At 37.3% G+C, this 17,548-nt stretch overlaps 1 protein-coding gene across 1 annotated transcript; it reads right to left on the minus strand.

Annotated features, from left to right (window-relative positions):
- Nucleotides 1–8,572: 8,572 nt before the first annotated feature.
- LOC149832120 (lipid phosphate phosphatase 2-like) lies at nt 8,573–16,397 on the minus strand. The gene is made up of 8 exons (XM_090012358.1): nt 16,179–16,397; nt 15,986–16,073; nt 15,750–15,859; nt 15,532–15,625; nt 15,110–15,302; nt 14,908; nt 9,633–9,687; nt 8,573–8,954 (listed from the first exon to the last, which is right to left on the minus strand). The coding sequence occupies exons 1-8, from the start codon at nt 16,395–16,397 to the stop codon at nt 8,770–8,772; spliced, it is 945 nt and encodes a 314-aa protein (XP_089868484.1). The 3' UTR covers nt 8,573–8,769.
- Nucleotides 16,398–17,548: the final 1,151 nt, after the last annotated feature.

Genomic DNA, 17,548 nt, shown 5'->3' on the forward strand with positions numbered 1-17,548 from the left:
GATAAAGATCAAGCCAACTTCAAATATATCTTCAGCCAGTCGGGGCATATAGGACTTAAACAAAGAGTGTAAATCACAATTGGGAGATATCGGGCCTTGTGCTTTCAGGCAGGTTTTTAGAAGTCTTTATAAAACTCATGAGGTGCCTTCAAGCATAAGATCTGAATAATCGTTTACAGGAAAAAAAATATACAGGACATTTTACTTGAAAGCCATTGCCCACATCGTGGGATATATATGCTGGAACTCCATTTTCACCGAAAGTCCTGGTTTCAAACATCATTAGGGCCTGGTCCCTAGCTTAATCATCAGCGAATTGGCATTGCAATCTTAAAATGTTATTTGGGCAGGGTAGCTGCACAGCTCTCAAAACCATTCCATCTCTTGGCACTTCTTATTTCGAGATGTCATTATCTCCAAAAGACCAAATAATGATAACAGTAGTGCTGTAGAGAGGGAATGCACCCCGATCCTTAGGTGACGACCCACACACATGTAATGGGGTGAAGTTTGGGAAGGACAAGAAAATGATATTATGGCAAATGGATGATATGCCATGGTTGCTACATCATGATTAGCAATGAAATGTCAACAGATTGATTCGAAAAGGGGATTCTAATCTGTAGTATAACCCAAATGACTCTTATGATAATGATTTGTCTTCAAAAACAGAGAAAACACCATGCCGAGCATCACCAAACGAATGGGGCGAGCGAACAAAAACGAATCAAAATACTCGGATATAGATGAAATCAACTGAAAAATGATGACGCTCTGTGAACTTGATGCGAATGTTGATGACATGGATGTCATGCAATTCTAAATGCTAGGATGCAAGATGTAAATGGGAAATTTTCCACTAGCTGAAATGTGGGAAACGAAGAATAAAAAAAAAATAAAAAAAAAAAAAAATGTATGGGAACGAGGTAATTCCAGCATTAATATAGCAGTAAGAGGGTCGATCCTGCTATATGCAGGTCGACCCCACTATAGATGCATCAAAAGAAGGATGAAAGAAACTCAAAATGTAATCGGAATAGAAAAACAGGGGCAGTATTCACAGAAAATCTAAAACAGGAAGGAAAGATTACTCACCGTGAACTCTGTAGGGGTGGTCGATCAATTCCCTTCAATCGAACCCAGGTATCCACCAGAGGGGAATGAGGTGAAGAGGAGACGAAGTACGGAGGAGTTGCTCAAAGAAACACAGGGTGATCGACAATGGTGGGTCTTGCTTTTCTTTTCCTCCTTGAGAGTTGCTGGAGAGTGATGAAGTGAAGGAGATAGATTGCGAAAATGGATGTCCAAAAGACCGATCTCCAGGAAAATAAGGGATGATGAGAAGAAGCTTGGAGGCCTCTTCTTAAAGGTGTCGTGGAGGATTCGAGAATGGAGACGGTTGCAGATGGAAGGTGGGAAGCGGCGATGGCCTTTGAAGATGGACGATGGATTGTGATATTTCCTAAAAGAGGCTCCCCTTAAAAAGAAGTTTTTATAAAATAGTTCAGAGTTGAGTTTTTCAGCAAGAAGTTTTCTAAAAACCTTGAGAATCATTTGCTTTTCTTGTAATTTTTCCAAATTTTTTTTTTTGTTATTTTTCTATATATTTTTTTTTTGTTATTTTTCTATATATTTTTTTTTTGTATTTTTTTTGTATTTTTTTTTTTTTGAAATCCAAAAGCTTTACAAGAAATCGAAAGATTGAAACTAATTTTTTTTTGATGTTTTTGTAAAATATTTACAAAAGGAGTTTTTCTGAGAATTTTAGAAACTATTTTGAGAAGATTTCTTCAGAAATGGGTTTTTGATCCGGATTTGGAGGAAATATGGATTTAAAGTGCTGGATTCGGATCCGGAGTTGATTTTGAATATATCAATATGAATTTTAATTCAGAGAATCTGAAGAACTGACTTGATTTTCTCAGAAAATGGGGTTAGGGGTAAAAGGGTCATTTTTACAAAACTTTGAAAAATTTGGGGTGTTCACACAGTGGCAACCCTGTTGTTGGGTCTCAAATAAATATAGGGAAGGAGCCAAATGGTAGAATGAGCCATCGTACAACAACAACTACGCCTTCATCCCAAAACAATTGGGGTCGGCGATATGAACCAAAAAAGAAAATCATTCTGGGTCTTCCACATGAATCCTTCTCCTCCAATCATTTCTATCCAATGCCATGTCCTTGGTGAGGTTCAAAGCATTCATATCATTTCCTATCACCTCCATCCATGTCTTCCTAGGCCTACCCTGACCTCTTTTAACTAATATATTTTCTCATTTCTCCATCCTTCTAACTGGAGCATCATTAGGCATTCGCCAAATATGTCCAAACCACCGTAAATGATTATCTCTCATCTTATTTTCAATGGGTGCAACGCCTACCTTCTTACGTATCTCCTCGTTCTGAATCTTATCTTTTATTGTATTTTCACACATCCATCTCAGTATACACATCTCAGCTACACTCATTTTTTGAATATGATATCTCTTGGCAGCCCAACATTTTGTACCATATAGTAAAGTGGGCCTAATAGTCGTCCTATAAAACTTTCCCTTCAACCGCAATGGCATTCTACGATCGCACAACACTCCAGTTGCACTTTTTCATTTCATCCACCCAACCTTTATCCTATGATTTACATCTCCATCAATTTCTCCATACTTTTGAATGATAGATCCCAAATATTTGAAACAATCATCCACCAGTATTTCTTTCTCACCAAGCTTCACTACACTCCCATCACTACTTCGTTGCTTACTAAACCGACATTCCATGTATTTTGTCTTACTCTTACTCAACTTAAAGCCTCTTGCTTCCAATGTCTGTCTCCATAATTCTAACTTAGCATTAACCCCAGCTCTAGACTCATCAATCAAAACAATGAGCCGTCGTCCGAATCCTAAATGAAAAAAAAGAGGTGGACAGACGATAGGGGACACCCATTGTCCAAGGCCCTACTAAGGGGAAAAAGAGGGCAGGACAACAAGGTTACCCGTCGTCCGGGCAGGTAACCCATCGTCCGGGCCCAGCTAAAAGGGAAGAGAGGGCGGGGTGGTGGGGGTACTCATTGTTCAGGGATTTGGACGACGGGGGTATCCGCCGTCTAGAGAGCGAGATGGCGGGGATACCCACCGTTCGGGGTTAGGACGACAGGGGTACCCATCGTCCCTAGCCTAGGATGGTAGGGGTACCCGTCGTTCGAGGAGCAGGATGGCGGGGATACATGTCATCAGGGGGCGGGATGGTAGGGGTACCCACTATCCAAGGGTGGGATGGTGAGGTACCCATTGTTCGGGGCCTGGGATGGCAGGGGTACCTGCTATCATGGGAGTGGGGTGGCAGGGGTACTCGCTATCTGGGGCTCGGGATGGGAAGGGTATGCGTTGTCCAGGGCCCAGCCAAAGGAGAAAAAAGGGTGGGATGACGGGGGTACCCACCGTTCGAGGCCCGAATGAGGAGAGCAAGGGGACAGACGGCCGAACAAGGAAGCCTGGCCGAAGCTCGATCTGACAAGGAAGACGGGTCGGGGCCTAACCGAACAAGGAAGATGAGTCAGATGAGGGCAAACCCGCCTTCTGATCCCAAATATAAGAAAGCAAAGGTGATGGATGGCGGCAAATGTGTCACCATCCGAGACAAGTCCAAGATGGCAAGACAGGATAGAAAGGTAAGAAGATGATGCCGTCCTTGGACAAGACTCTAGGGTTTTGGACATTTAAAAAAAAAAATTGGATGTCTACATTAAGAAATACACATTTGAATTCACATAAGATCAGACCGAGGTCATTGATTAGTGGATCGGATATCTGGCCCCGATATTTTAATGCCTTTACCATATTCAAACCCAATCCCTATCAGGTTTAAAAATGCAATCTCTTATCCAAACACCTTTCCATTAATATTCGGGTCTTCATATATATTTTGATTCGGGTCCAAGCATATTTATTTTCTTCTTTGCATTCCGAGATGCCAACATCTCTCATGCAAAATCCATCGTATGTACATGTCAGAAGACTTTTTTTTATTTATTTATAACACTACGAAACCATACCAACATGAAGACCTGATCGTGCTGGCTCAGCCAGCCATACCTACAGTCATCGTGCTGTCAGCGTAAAACTCCGAACCTAGGGCCCCCTTTCCCCGGGGCCTACGCTACGCATTGGCTTGGGCGGGCAGAGGGTATGTTAAAGATCTGCAAAACATCATGATTTTGACGTGGCAGTTTTATTAACCAATATTTTAAGAAAAATAACGTGATATTTTGGAAACAAGCGCCTATACTGAAAATGTTGCAATTTTAATACTTGGAACCATTGCTAACACGGTAAGTTTTTGCAATATTCTTCATATTATCTATATTTTTCTACATTGTACCAGATTCATACTGAATTCATTAAATGCATTGAATTATAAAAAAACCTTATATGCTACCCAACACCCAGTCGAGTTATTTAATCAGAATTAGATGCCTCAAAAGTGTCATTCCATTTCATACCAATTCCCAGCAAAGCAGATCTAGTGATCAGGCCGCACAAACACAAAAAATTGATGAGGGTGTATAATTAAAAAAAAAAAAGATGGTTTCCCATTTGAAGAAATCGCCTCCCCGGTAATAACCGTCAAAAGGGTTGAGGATAAACCTTACCCTCCACAATCTTGCAGGAGGGGATGAGGTTTATCCTCATCCTCAACCGTGCATCAAGCGAGCGACAGATGGAGAGAGACGAGAAGAAAGAAAAAAGAGTAACAAAGAGGAGGAAGGCGTACTGGGCAGACGATACTTCAGGTGAGGCTCTGTTCTTTTTTTTCTTTCTTTTTCTAATCGAACTAAGGGCCGACCGCCACAGAGTGAAGGAGAGAGAGGGTCGACCCCTCTGTTTCTTAGAAGATGGAAGGGGCAGAGCCCTTCCGCTTTGGTGATTTTAAGAGGGGACCAAACCGTTTCGTTTGGGGCAGGTATGTTTAAAAAAAAAATTATATTGATCGAACAAGTTGAGACCAAACCGGTTCAAATCAAACCACTCTGAATCAAACCAATTCGAATCGACTCAATCAAACCGAACCGATCTAGGTTTAAACTAGACCGAATCGAGTCTGACTGGGTCTCAGATCCAAAGTGGTTTGATCTAGATCAGATCAAATCTAGATCCAATCACTTTAGACCGATTCAAATAGAATTTGATCATGTCTAACTGTTTTGGATCCAGAATAAAACTGGATCTAGTTCAGATGAGTACTGGATCTAGATCAAAATTGGATTTGGATCTAATTGAATGGGTCAGTTTTAGATCTATATCAAAACTGGGTCTAGATCCAGTCTAATAGTTATGTATCCATATCAGAGTTAGATCCAGATCCAACTCATAACTGGATGGACCAATTTTGGATCCAGATTAAAAATGAATCTAGATCCAGTCAGATAGACAGTTTTAGATCTAAATCACAAATGAATATGGATCAAGATTATGAATAATTTTTGAATTTTGAAATAATTTTTGAATTTTGAGATAATTATCGAAATGACCAAAGTACCCTTGTGTGTACCCAAGATTTATTTTGGTAAAATGGCATAACTTTGTACTTCGAACTCAGAATTGAGTGAGGTTTGATGCGTTGGACTTATACCGTAGAGGGGGATCTATTTGTTCTCTAGTTTTGGTCAAATCAAGTGTACAAAAATTGAGGTTCGACGAGTCAAGTCAGTAGAAGTATTTTGGTGATTTTGTTAAAATATAAGAGATTATGTGTATTAATACGAATATGTTTGTGTAATGATCAAATCCTACTTTTAGAGCATTTTGAGACCCAATTTCGATCAAAGACCAGTATTCGTATTCGAGGTAAGAGATATTATAAGTAATTTTAATTGTGAATAATCCATTTTGCATTGTATATTGTTATTAATGTATGCCATGCATATTAAAAAGAGATTACTTTGTGATAACATATATGCGTGATAAATTGCTAATAACATGCATCATAATGAGATTGTGATTAAACTTGGGTCTTTTTATTTTATTCATATCATGTGAATGGATATATTGAGATTAGCATGCATGAGTGCAGACATGGAGAGTGATCCGCCGGTGATTTAATGATATGAAGACTCTACATTATTGCATGCTTAGTATGAGATAAGTGTGAACCCTAATGTCATTATGAGATTGAGAGTGAGATCTATCGTGATCATTTCACGATGTCACTCGTGAAAGAACAAGTAAAATACAAGCTTGAGAATATGGTTCAATATGATGAACTTAATATATGACTTAGGGTTATATTCATATAGTGTTTGAGACTCAAGACAATCATGAATGGTTTAAAATCATCATGGTTAGGATGTAGCATGAACCTTATCGAGATTGAGATTGAGCCTAACCTCTCGGCTAGCTACCAGTGGGGTCTTCATTTTGTTTTACTGCAGTGCCTGGTGGTCTGAGAATCATTGAGAGTGTATGGTTCATTGTCTGGCCAACATATAGAATTGAGGTGTTCTATGCGGGTTGCTACGCCCATAGACGACTATTATCTATATAGCCGACCTAATGATAATTTAGTGTGATAAAGTGTTTGATAGAGTTAATGTGGGATAATTAAAACATAAAACTTGTGTGGTGTGTTGAAAACTAAACTCAGACTAGGGGCTTAAAGCTTACTACAGTTATAAGTTAAAGTCTTTATTTACTTATAATTATTTCTTACTGCGTTAAAGACTCACTCCCCTATATAATTATAATTATAATTATAATTATAGGTTTTAGGTACACTAGCACAGGCAAGACATGATCGGCTACTTATTCTTCAGCAGAGCACTTGATAGTTTTTACTTTTTTTGTCATTGAACATTTATTTATTTGTTATTTTTTATGTTATAAATGATGAACATTGTAAAAGAAAGTGAATTGTTGAAAAAAGAATTAAAAAAAAATTTAACCATGTTTTCACTGTGTGAGCTCTGTATGCTTTCCCTATGAAAGTAATACCAACCGAACTCGGACTCACGAGGTCCCAAATCGGGGTGTTACAGAACGTATAGTGATTTTCTGTGTTTTACACAAAAAAAATCACTACAAGTGCATCATTTTTTTGTGTTTTGTATTTTGTGTTTTACACAAAAAAATCACTGCAAGTGCGACAATTTTTTGTGCTCGTGTTTTACACCCCAGCCATTGGAAAAGGCAAAAAAGGAAGAGACACTGTTTTTTTCAATTGACTAGGGAATTCAGACACTTCACACTTGGAAAGAAAGATGGCAAAGCAAGACATGTACTAGAAGATTTGGTTTCCTACTGGTTTCTTTTACATCTAACCATAAATCACACTAAAAATCTTAAGATGGTTGCTGATAATACTTGCAATTCCACTGCCTTGACCGAAATGAGTTAGCATACATGCCACGGTGTACACTCACATACAGGTATGAAAATCCCACTGTTAAGGTAACCCAGATTTCTAGCATTCTAGCAGAAAAATGGTCCATTTGATCTTGAAGATAATTGGATGGACCCTCTAAATAGACTGAATTGGATAGTTAACATTTTGGCTAATTTGAGATAGGGGTGCAAACGGATTAGATATGGTCTGAATCATGCCAGATTTTCAAATGAAAACAGAGATCTGAATCTGAATCATATTTGATGAGGCAGGGTTGAATCTTGATAAAAAATATGTGGCAATACTAGATCTGTTGAAAAAAATATTAAAAAAAGCTTTACATCTAAAAAATGCAATCATATAGAATTCTGATCTGAATCCGAATTAGGTTAATATTGAATAATGACATGAATTTGATCCAAACCTGAGAATAACCAAAGTAAATCAAATCCTATCTGAATATGTAATTGCTTCTTTTTCTGAGGATCCAAATCCAGAAATAACTTGTTGGATTCAGATAAGATATCCAAGTATATCCAATCCATTTGCAACCCTAATTCGCAATGCATTATGCACAACTAATTTGCTTAACATTAGCTGCAAATCCTATCAGAAGGCAAACAGGATAATATTCATCAACCACATTGTCATGACAATTGATGAAACAGGTTACAGACATATCATCCTCAATATCTAACATCAACGATTGTTCCTTTTGCGAATGGACCAGGTGATATGCTAAATCATTATCAGTGTTTTGGCATCACATTGTGTCATCCATCTCAAACATTCAGCACACAAACAGTAGGACCCACCATAGTAGTACTTGTGATGTCATCATCAATGGCCCCACTGGTTGTTATTAATCTCCATGATGGGCAGTCACAATACCAATCACCAACAGGTGGTGATTTGGCAGATCACTTGATTTGCTTCAGCTATTTTCATGCAGTGGTCGAACATACAACAGCTGCATAGTGAATCTTGACATAGAAATGGACTTCTATCACTGTCATGGCCATCCAATCTAAGGATAGATGCCTCAATATAATGTTGTTATGACATCGCTCTAAAAGAATGAGATCTCACATAACAAACAAAAAATTCTCAATTTGCTGAAGTAATTAACAACACATGCATAAACATTTATTGATTTCCAAATGGCTACATCAACTGAGGCATGTTGATCGGAATTCACAACACCAGTTAATGATTTATTCAGTAATAGAATTTTGTAGTGAAACACTGTAATCTAACAAATAACTGAACTTGGAAAATATGCACATAGACAAGCCTGAAACTGAGGAGTTTATGCCAAAATACACAAGGGATTCAATAATGTTACACGAAAAAATCTGGAAAAAAGAAAAGCATAAACAAAAGAAAGAGTTCACCTTCTGACGGCTTCCATATCAAGAATGGGGCTGGTATCATGCATGTTACATCCCATTTCCTCCCGCCATGCAGAATCGGTCCCAACATCTGTTACTTGTAAATGAAGGTGGTTAGTGTTTGATTGTTCTTGGTTCCTACGTAAGTCTGCCAACACCTCGAAATATGCATATGGTCCCCAACCTGCAATAGAACCAACCCCTTCATACATTTGATTTGCAGGACATGATAAAATTTTCCATGATGTTAAACAACACAGGCCTGTGCCAAAATATTCATCTATGACCTGCAACAGTATGCAATATAAAGTAGGAAGAACAAAAGCTATTATGCAATATAAAGTAGGAAGAACAAAAGCTATAAGTGTCTTTTGTTTGGTTTTAGAACAAGTTGATAGTTGATAGATGTGCTAGTTTCATAAAATACCAATACCAAGACATAGATGATAGCCAATGCCAATATAAAACACAACTAAGACATGCAAAAAAATTCCTACCTATAGATTTTTATCAAAGGGAAAGTATATATGATCAATAAGCATCCCAAGAGAGTTCAACTGGGTTAGACACATGCTCAAACTCTACCTCATTACTCAAGCTAGAATAGAATACTTAATGCATCTGTGCAATGAATAGTAGCCACCTACCAGAGGAGTGGATCAGGGGCCAGTGGTTATGGTCACTAGAGAAAGAGAAAGGAAAAGGGAAGTTGAGAGAGTTCAATATTTTCTCCTTATAAAAAACAAAGTCCCCACAGCAATCAGATGAACTTTCAGAATTGATCATTCAAAATTATAAAATTAAAGGTCCCATAGCATAAGCATGCCACTAAAAACAAAAAGAAAAGGTAACTAAGACGTACCTTCTGAATGATATGGAGCTGGGAAGAACTGCAAATAACAAAATGCAGCAACTGTCTGTTAAAATGTAAAATTGTACATATATGTATATATAATAATATTATATTATTATATATATATAAATACATTTTTCATTTATTTCATTTCTGTAATTTTTTCCCTTTATTTTTATTTTTTGTCTTTATGTCATCTAGTTCAGTTTGAACTAGAATGACTGTTGCTAGTCAAGTCCTGTCCAGACTTGACTAGCAATAGAGCTGTTGGACTGACACATTCCAACAGCTCTAAATAGAGTTGTTGGACTGTGCCCAACAGCTCTATTGAGTCCTCTTTCAGCTGTGTATATAAAGGGGTGCAGCCCCTCTTGTATTTTACTCCAATGCTTCTTAAGCAATTGGTTTTTCATATCAATAAAGAATACATTTTTATTTTTATTTTGTTTCCAGTTATACCCTTTTTAAGGGTTATGCTTTAGTGTCATTCTTGACACTTGCTCTTGTTAATCTAAGCTCGTGTTTCGAAGATCCCCATTTCATTTCATGGTATCAGAGCCGCAGAAGTACTAAATCTTGAGGAAAATCTGCCTCGGTTTCCGTGCCCGTTTGCAAAAGTGTTCACCACTTGAAGAGAAGTGTTTTATCACTTCATTGGAGAGGATTTCACATCTTGTGGTATTGTTTTTTTTTTCTTTCTTTTTCATTTTCCTTCTTGTTCCTCTTCTATCCCTATTCTTTCTCTCCTTGTAATCGATGAATGACAATGATAAAGTCACCATCATGCCTATGAAACTAAGTGATACGAACTATGTAACATGGGCTTCAATCATGAAGCACCATATATGGGGAAAAGGCTTATGGGGGATTGTGGATGGTTCCGATTCGGAACCTAAGCTATCTCTTACTAAAAAGGAGGGAGATAAAGAGGTCCCTCTATCGAAAGAAGAGAAAATCAAGGCTATTGCCTCATACGAGAAGAAATGGAAAGAATGGAGAATATCTCATGCGAAGATAATGTCATGGCTTATCAATAGCGTTGACATTAAAAAATGCTCAAGTCTTGCCAAATTTGATCATGCTGATAAGGCATGGGAATACCTTAAGAATATGTATTCCCTTAAAGATATTGCACACGTGTGCAACCTCCAAGAAAAAGTTCGAATGATGACACAATGAAACAAAACTATTCGTGAATATTACAATGGGTTGTCCGAACTTTGGGAAAAACTTTCCCTTTTAGAACCAAAGTGGCATTGTGCCGAAGACATCGAGCTTCGTCAGAAACAACTCGATGCTGAACATTTTTACCAGTTTATCACTGAATTAAGGCCGGAATTTGAAACAACTAAATCGGCCCTACTTCACCGGGGAAAAATTCCTTCTATTGTTGAAACTATTGAAGAGTTAACAATGGAAGAAAATCGTCTCCGGAAAGGTTCTTTAAAAATTGAAGATGATTCCGTTTTAGCCGTGTCTAGACCAGGGAATCATGTTCGATCATATAGGCCTCCTCACTTTAACCGACAAAATGGTGACTATGATAAGAAGAAAGTTATTTGTCATCACTGTCATGAACCGGGACACTACAGGCCACAATGTCCCAAACTTAAGGAGCTGAGAGAAAAAAGAGCTGCAATTGCTGGATCGGAGCCTAAAGATCAGGATGCACCAGTTTCCCTGGCCCAACTAATGGAGATTCTTCAGCCTCTCATCAAAGGTGCATCTTCCTCATCTGAAGCTTCAACCGGCACAGCAGCCTCATCTTTTTCTGATCTAGGTAAAATTTCTTGGCTTCTTGACTCTGGTGCATCTTTTCATATGACCCCAAATAATCAAAGTCTATCCAAATGTGTTAAAAATAAAACAAGTGTGTCAAAGGTCTTTACTCCTGATGGGACTTCTCTTGAAATAGAAGGAATAGAAAATTTTGAAAAAATTTATAAAACAAAAAAAAAATTATTCCAGAAATTAGACATGTTCCCAAATTAAATTTAAATCTTTTATCTGTATCTCAAATTTCTGATTATGGGTGTAATATTTCTTTTTCTTCTCATGATTGTTGGGTACAGGATCGCCAGTCAGGCAAGCTGATTGGGGAAGGCCATAGAGAAGGAGGACTCTATTACATGGATTTTTTGGAAATGCCGAAGAAAGCTTTTTGTTATAATATTCAAAAAATAGAGTTGGAACTGTGGCATAAGAGACTTGGTCACCCACATATAGCCAAAATCCAACATTTTCCAAATCTAGGGAAATTTTGTAACTCTGAATCATTTGATTGTAAAGATTGTATTCTCGGCAAAATAAAAAGATTACCATTTCAGAACAGAACCTTTTTCTCTTCAAGACCACTTGAATTAATACACTCGGATGTTTGGGGTCCTGCACCAGTAATTTCTAAAGGAGGATTTGTTTACTATGTTATTTTTTTCGATGATTTCTCCCGACATACGTGGATGTACTTTCTCAAACATAAGTCTGAAGTATTTTCATACTTTCAAACTTTTCATAATATGGTTAAAAACAAGTTTCAAAATGATATTACTATTTTTCGCACAGATTCAGGGGGAGAGTTTTTATCCACAAATTTTCAAAATTATCTTAAATTGTATGGCATCACACATCAAAGATCTTGTCCTTATACACCTCAACAAAATGGACTGGCAGAACGAAAACATCGCCATATTATAGAAACCACTAGGACTTTATTAATAGCAAATCAAGTCCCGAAAGACTTTTGGGCAGAAGCTGCCTTAACTGCCACCTATCTCATTAATAGGATGCCATCTTCTTCGTTACAAAATATCACTCCCATTGAAAAACTTATGAACATTTCTCCAGACTACTCTAGACTAAGAATATTTGGGTGCAAATGTTTCATATTTACTGACAAAAATGATAAACTTTCCCCTCGTGCGATTCCCTGTGCCTTTTTAGGATATGCTGAAAACCAGAAAGGTTATAGATGTTTTGACTTCAAAAATAATAAACTATATGTGTCTAGAAATGTTTCCTTTCTTGAAAAGGAGAGCTTCTTTGATTTTAGAAAATTAAAAGACGTCACTGAGTACTCCTTTTTGCTAGATCTAACATCAACATCTGATGAATATGACCTTGACTGTAACTTTGATGATGATCAAAGAATTATTGATCTTAATGTTGAAAATGAAGAAGTTCATAGAGATACTAGTATTCAATATTCCAGAAGACAAGAGTCTAATCCTCCATGTGCACTTGAGAAATATTCTAACATTCCAACTAGACAATCAACCCGAATCTCGAGGCCTCCAGGAAAGTTTGTATCATACGAGTCTTTCTCACCCACATATAGGGCAGTTATTGCATTAATTCACTCATATGAAGAACCATCCACATATTTTCAAGAAAAAAATGATATCAAATGGATAGAAGCCATGAAAGCTGAATTAGATGCACTTGAAAAGGCTTCTACATGGAATATTCAAGATCTTCCTCCAGGGAAGAAAACTATAGGATGTCGATGGGTTTATAAAATTAAAACCAAGAGTGATGGTACTCTTGAAAGATATAAAGCCCGTTTAGTAGCCAAAGGTTATGCCCAAGAATATGGGATTGATTATGAAGAAACCTTTGCTCCGGTGGCTCGTATGACTACTGTCCGAACCTTAATTGCCTTAGCTTCTATCAAAAAATGGTCTATTTTTCAAATGGATGTCAAAAATGCTTTTTTAAATGGAAAGCTAGTTGAAGAAGTATATATGGAACCCCCTCCTGGTCTAAGTATTCCTAAGGGTAAAGTCCTTCGCTTAGAAAAAGCTCTTTATGGACTTAAACAAGCACCAAAAGCTTGGTATGATAGGTTTAGTCGTGTTATGATTGATATTGGTTTTCAATTCTGTTTAACTGACACTGCTTTGTTTATTAAGAATTCTGATGCAGGGATCATTGTGCTTCTTCTCTATGTGGATGATATGATCATCACCGGAAGCGATAAACAGGGAGTTGAAACAATCAAAACACTTCTTAAATCTCATTTTGAAATGACTGATTTGGGTTTGTTGAGATATTTTTTAGGCATTGAAGTTGCTTATTCTCCTAGAGGATATTTATTATCTCAGACTAAATTTGCTTTTGATATTGTTTTCAGGTCTGGTATTACTGATGATAAGAAAGTCGACACTCCAGAAGTTGTTAATGTTAAAATGAAGATTGATGATGGAGAACTTCTTGCAGACCCTACTCCTTACAGACAGCTTGTCGGGGCACTTTCCTATCTATCCATTACCAGACCAGATATAGCACATGTTGTTCATACAGCAAGTCAATTTCAACATGCTCCTACTTCTGTTCATATGGGAGCAGTCATGTGTATTATCAGATACATCAAGTCCTCTCTTTCACGAGGACTTTTCTTATCTTCCTCCTCTTCTCTTGATTTAATTGCATATACTGATGCTGATTGGGGAGGTGATCCCAATAACAGACACTCAACCACTGGCTTTTGTGTCTTTTTAGGGGAATCATTAATCTCGTGGAGGTGTAAAAAGCAGCAGAAGGTATCTCTCTCATCCACCGAAGCTGAATACAGAGCCATGGCAACCACGACCATGGAAGTAGTTTGGCTCCGACGACTGCTTGCTGACATGGGAGTTGAAGCAACAAAGGCTTCACAAATGTGTTGTGACAACAAAAGTGCGATCTATATTGCCAGTAACAGAACATTCCACGAACGCACCAAACACATCGAAATGGATTGTCACTACGTCAGAGAGGAATATCTACACGGGATAATTGATCTGCCATATGTCACTTCAGAATATCAGTTAGCAGACTTCTTTACAAAGCCTTTTGCTGCTCCCCGATTTCACTTTCTCTTAGACAAACTTTCGCTCATTGTACCGTAAGTTTGAGGGGGAGTGTTAAAATGTAAAATTGTACATATATGTATATATAATAATATTATATTATTATATATATATAAATACATTTTTCATTTCTGTAATTTTTTTCCTTTATTTTTATTTTTTGTCTTTATGTCATCTAGTTCAGTTTGAACTAGAATGACTGTTGCTAGTCAAGTCCTGTCCAGACTTGACTAGCAATAGAGCTGTTGGACTGACACAGTCCAACAGCTCTAAATAGAGCTGTTGGACTGTGCCCAACAGCTCTATTGAGTCCTCTTTCAGCTGTGTATATAAAGGGGTGCAGCCCCTCTTGTATTTTACTTCAATGCTTCTTAAGCAATTGGTTTTTCATATCAATAAAGAATACATTTTTATTTTTATTTTGTTTCCAGTTATACCCTTTTTAAGGGTTATGCTTTAGTGTCATTCTTGACACTTGCTCTTGTTAATCTAAGCTCGTGTTTCGAAGATCCCCATTTCATTTCACTGTCATACCTGTGGAAGACAGCAAAGAGTCCCTAAGAAACAACATTAAATATTCACCACTAAAGAATCATTAAAACCAGATCGCTTGGTTTAGTGGAAATCTTAATGGCCCACAAACCTATAAGGCCACCAGCAAATACATCTTGCCAATGATGCCAATAGTCATCTACTCGAGAAGCTCCAACAAGGGCTGCGACAAGTAAGGGCAGGAAGACAATGCACAGTTTTGCAACATGACCTCTTCGATCAAATGCTTTAATTTTTCCAGACAGATACAGTGAAAGAAATCCCAACCCAGCAAATGACCCTGCATATAATTTCTATGAGTATGTCTTAGTATCTTACTGATGTACATAGAACTAGCCATGCGTATGTACATGCAATTGTGAGACAAACTGAAAGAGTGCTTCATAATGCTAACAGCATTATAATTCAAACTTTAAAGTGTCATATATTTAATTCAAGTTTAACAAAGTTTTACGAAAAAAAAAACATAGCAGGAAATATCTGATGGAAGGGATAAGGGGAAAAATTACAAGAAGTATGGCCACTAGGGAAACTCTTATGCCCTTCTTTTAGAACACTGGCCTCACCATGACAAATGACACCACCTGTGACAGGATCATACACCTGAAAGGTTTGTATGTTAAAAAATAGTTGTATAAGCACAAAAAAGTTATACAAAAAAAAAGAAAAAAAATCAATTAAAAGAGTACACAGAAACACTGAAGCAATTGAAGAATGAAAATCCTACATCCTTTCCATCTGGGAAACACCGCCAGAAAAAGTCAGGCCGAGGTCGACCAACAGCATCTTTAATAGCATCAGTTATAACTGCCGTTATCAATACAGCATACAAAATTCCTATTCAACCATGTAAAACAATATCATTGAGGATAGTGTTATCCAGGAAATTTGATCTTGTAAATTATTGATGCTCCCAATTCAAAGGGGAAAAAAAAAGAAAAGCAAGTGTAAGAAGACAATTACCTAGTATGGCATGGTGAAAATCATATACGTCTCTTCTGATTATGTAGAATATAAGGATGATGATGAATGGCACCAAAATTGCAATTACCTAAAAATAATAAATTAATCAGCAAAAATTTAAGCCATATTAGAGTAACATGACACAAATTTTTCATATGAAAGGCAATGCAATTGCTGGAGGAAAGGAACATACAGGGACAGCCCAAAATGGCACTGTATTGAACTTCAGTGCATACTTCAAGTCTGTCATCATATCCTTCCCTACAAACCGGTAAAATGGGGAAATAACTACTGCCAGAATCAGCTCCAGCACCATAAGAAGTGCAAGTATTAACCAGTCGTGCATATGAAACTTTGTTACTTTAACTCCATGAGATTTAATCGTGTGGGCACCTAACTGAACTGCCGGCATGTTTACCTGTCATACAACAGATGAAAGGATAACGAATGCAGATTGATTTTGAGAGAAATGGAGTCTGATCGACGAGACTTATTTCTGACACTTTAGACATGCTTATACTGCTGAACCTCAGCCCCATACTAACAAGAAATCTGCTTATCGTAATGTGAATTTCATTTCCAAAGGACGCATTTACAGGGAAAAGCCGTCGGTGATATAAGCAACGAAAAAAAGGAAAAATACGTGTTAGATCTGTTTATGGGTGCATTTGCATTCCGAGGAATAGGGCTTCCTTTCTGCAACGAAAAGGAAGCTCACATGTTCACTGCAATGGTAAGGCCCATGGAAACGCATGGTTGCCGTGGGTTTCCTTGCAAACACACCATATATCTTCAAGCGCAACCAGGTATATCCCAACTCGCTTGTTCAATCAACTTTCCTTTGCTTGCCATGGTTTGTAACTTTGTATTGTGTTCTAAATCAATTGTACATTTGCCGCATTCAAATGTTAACAAAATTGTGAGCAATGTGTATTTACTTTCGTATCAACAAAAAAATCAGTGACAAAAACAAAAAATGATTCCTCTTGCCTCACTGGAACTGCTTTAGTTTTCCGCTGTAGCTACATTTGCCGTTCTTTAACAAATTTCTCAAGAGGAGGAGCCCAATTGCACATTTGTAAATGGATATGCTACAATGAATTAGTGTCATGTATTTTTGTGATTTTGATACTTGTCAGAAAAAAAAAAAGTATCAAAATCACAAAAATGCATGCCATTCAGCTCAAGCACTTGCACAAACAAACGTAACAGCAACAAATCCAACAAAAAAATCAATAAAAAAAAACTAAGATGGCACACGTACAACCCTAATTTACATTAGAGAATCGTCAAAAAGAAAATCACCAAAAAGAATTTAAACTAGACGGTGAAAACAACCACCACCCAAAACAAATGTTACAGCATCCAACCAAAACACAACTGAAGAAAAAGAACCCAAAAATTTGCATTAAATTCTCATCCCATTAGGCCATGAAACAGAAGCTCATACTGCCAATCAAACCCCAAAAATATACAGTACCAAAATCCCGACAATACCATATAATCTCGCTACAAATAAAGAAACAAACAGAAACTTTAAAGATAAACTTAAAGAAGGAATTA

Source organism: Nuphar pumila, chromosome 7 (assembly GCF_984573655.1).
Source record: "Nuphar pumila chromosome 7, dmNupPumi1.hap1.1, whole genome shotgun sequence".
Taxonomy (NCBI): domain Eukaryota; kingdom Viridiplantae; phylum Streptophyta; class Magnoliopsida; order Nymphaeales; family Nymphaeaceae; genus Nuphar; species Nuphar pumila.

Bases quoted from the DNA above. Each gene is read 5' to 3' on its own strand.
- LOC149832120 (XM_090012358.1), bottom strand. From the start codon at position 16,397: ATGCCGGCAGTTCAGTTAGGTGCCCACACGATTAAATCTCATGGAGTT. The intron at 15,860-15,985 runs GTAATTGTCTTC...ATGGTTGAATAG, and splicing joins TTTTCACCATGCCATACTAG to GAATTTTGTATGCTGTATTG. The intron at 8,955-9,632 runs GTACGTCTTAGT...GTTCTATTGCAG, and splicing joins AGCTCCATATCATTCAGAAG to GTTGGGGACCATATGCATAT.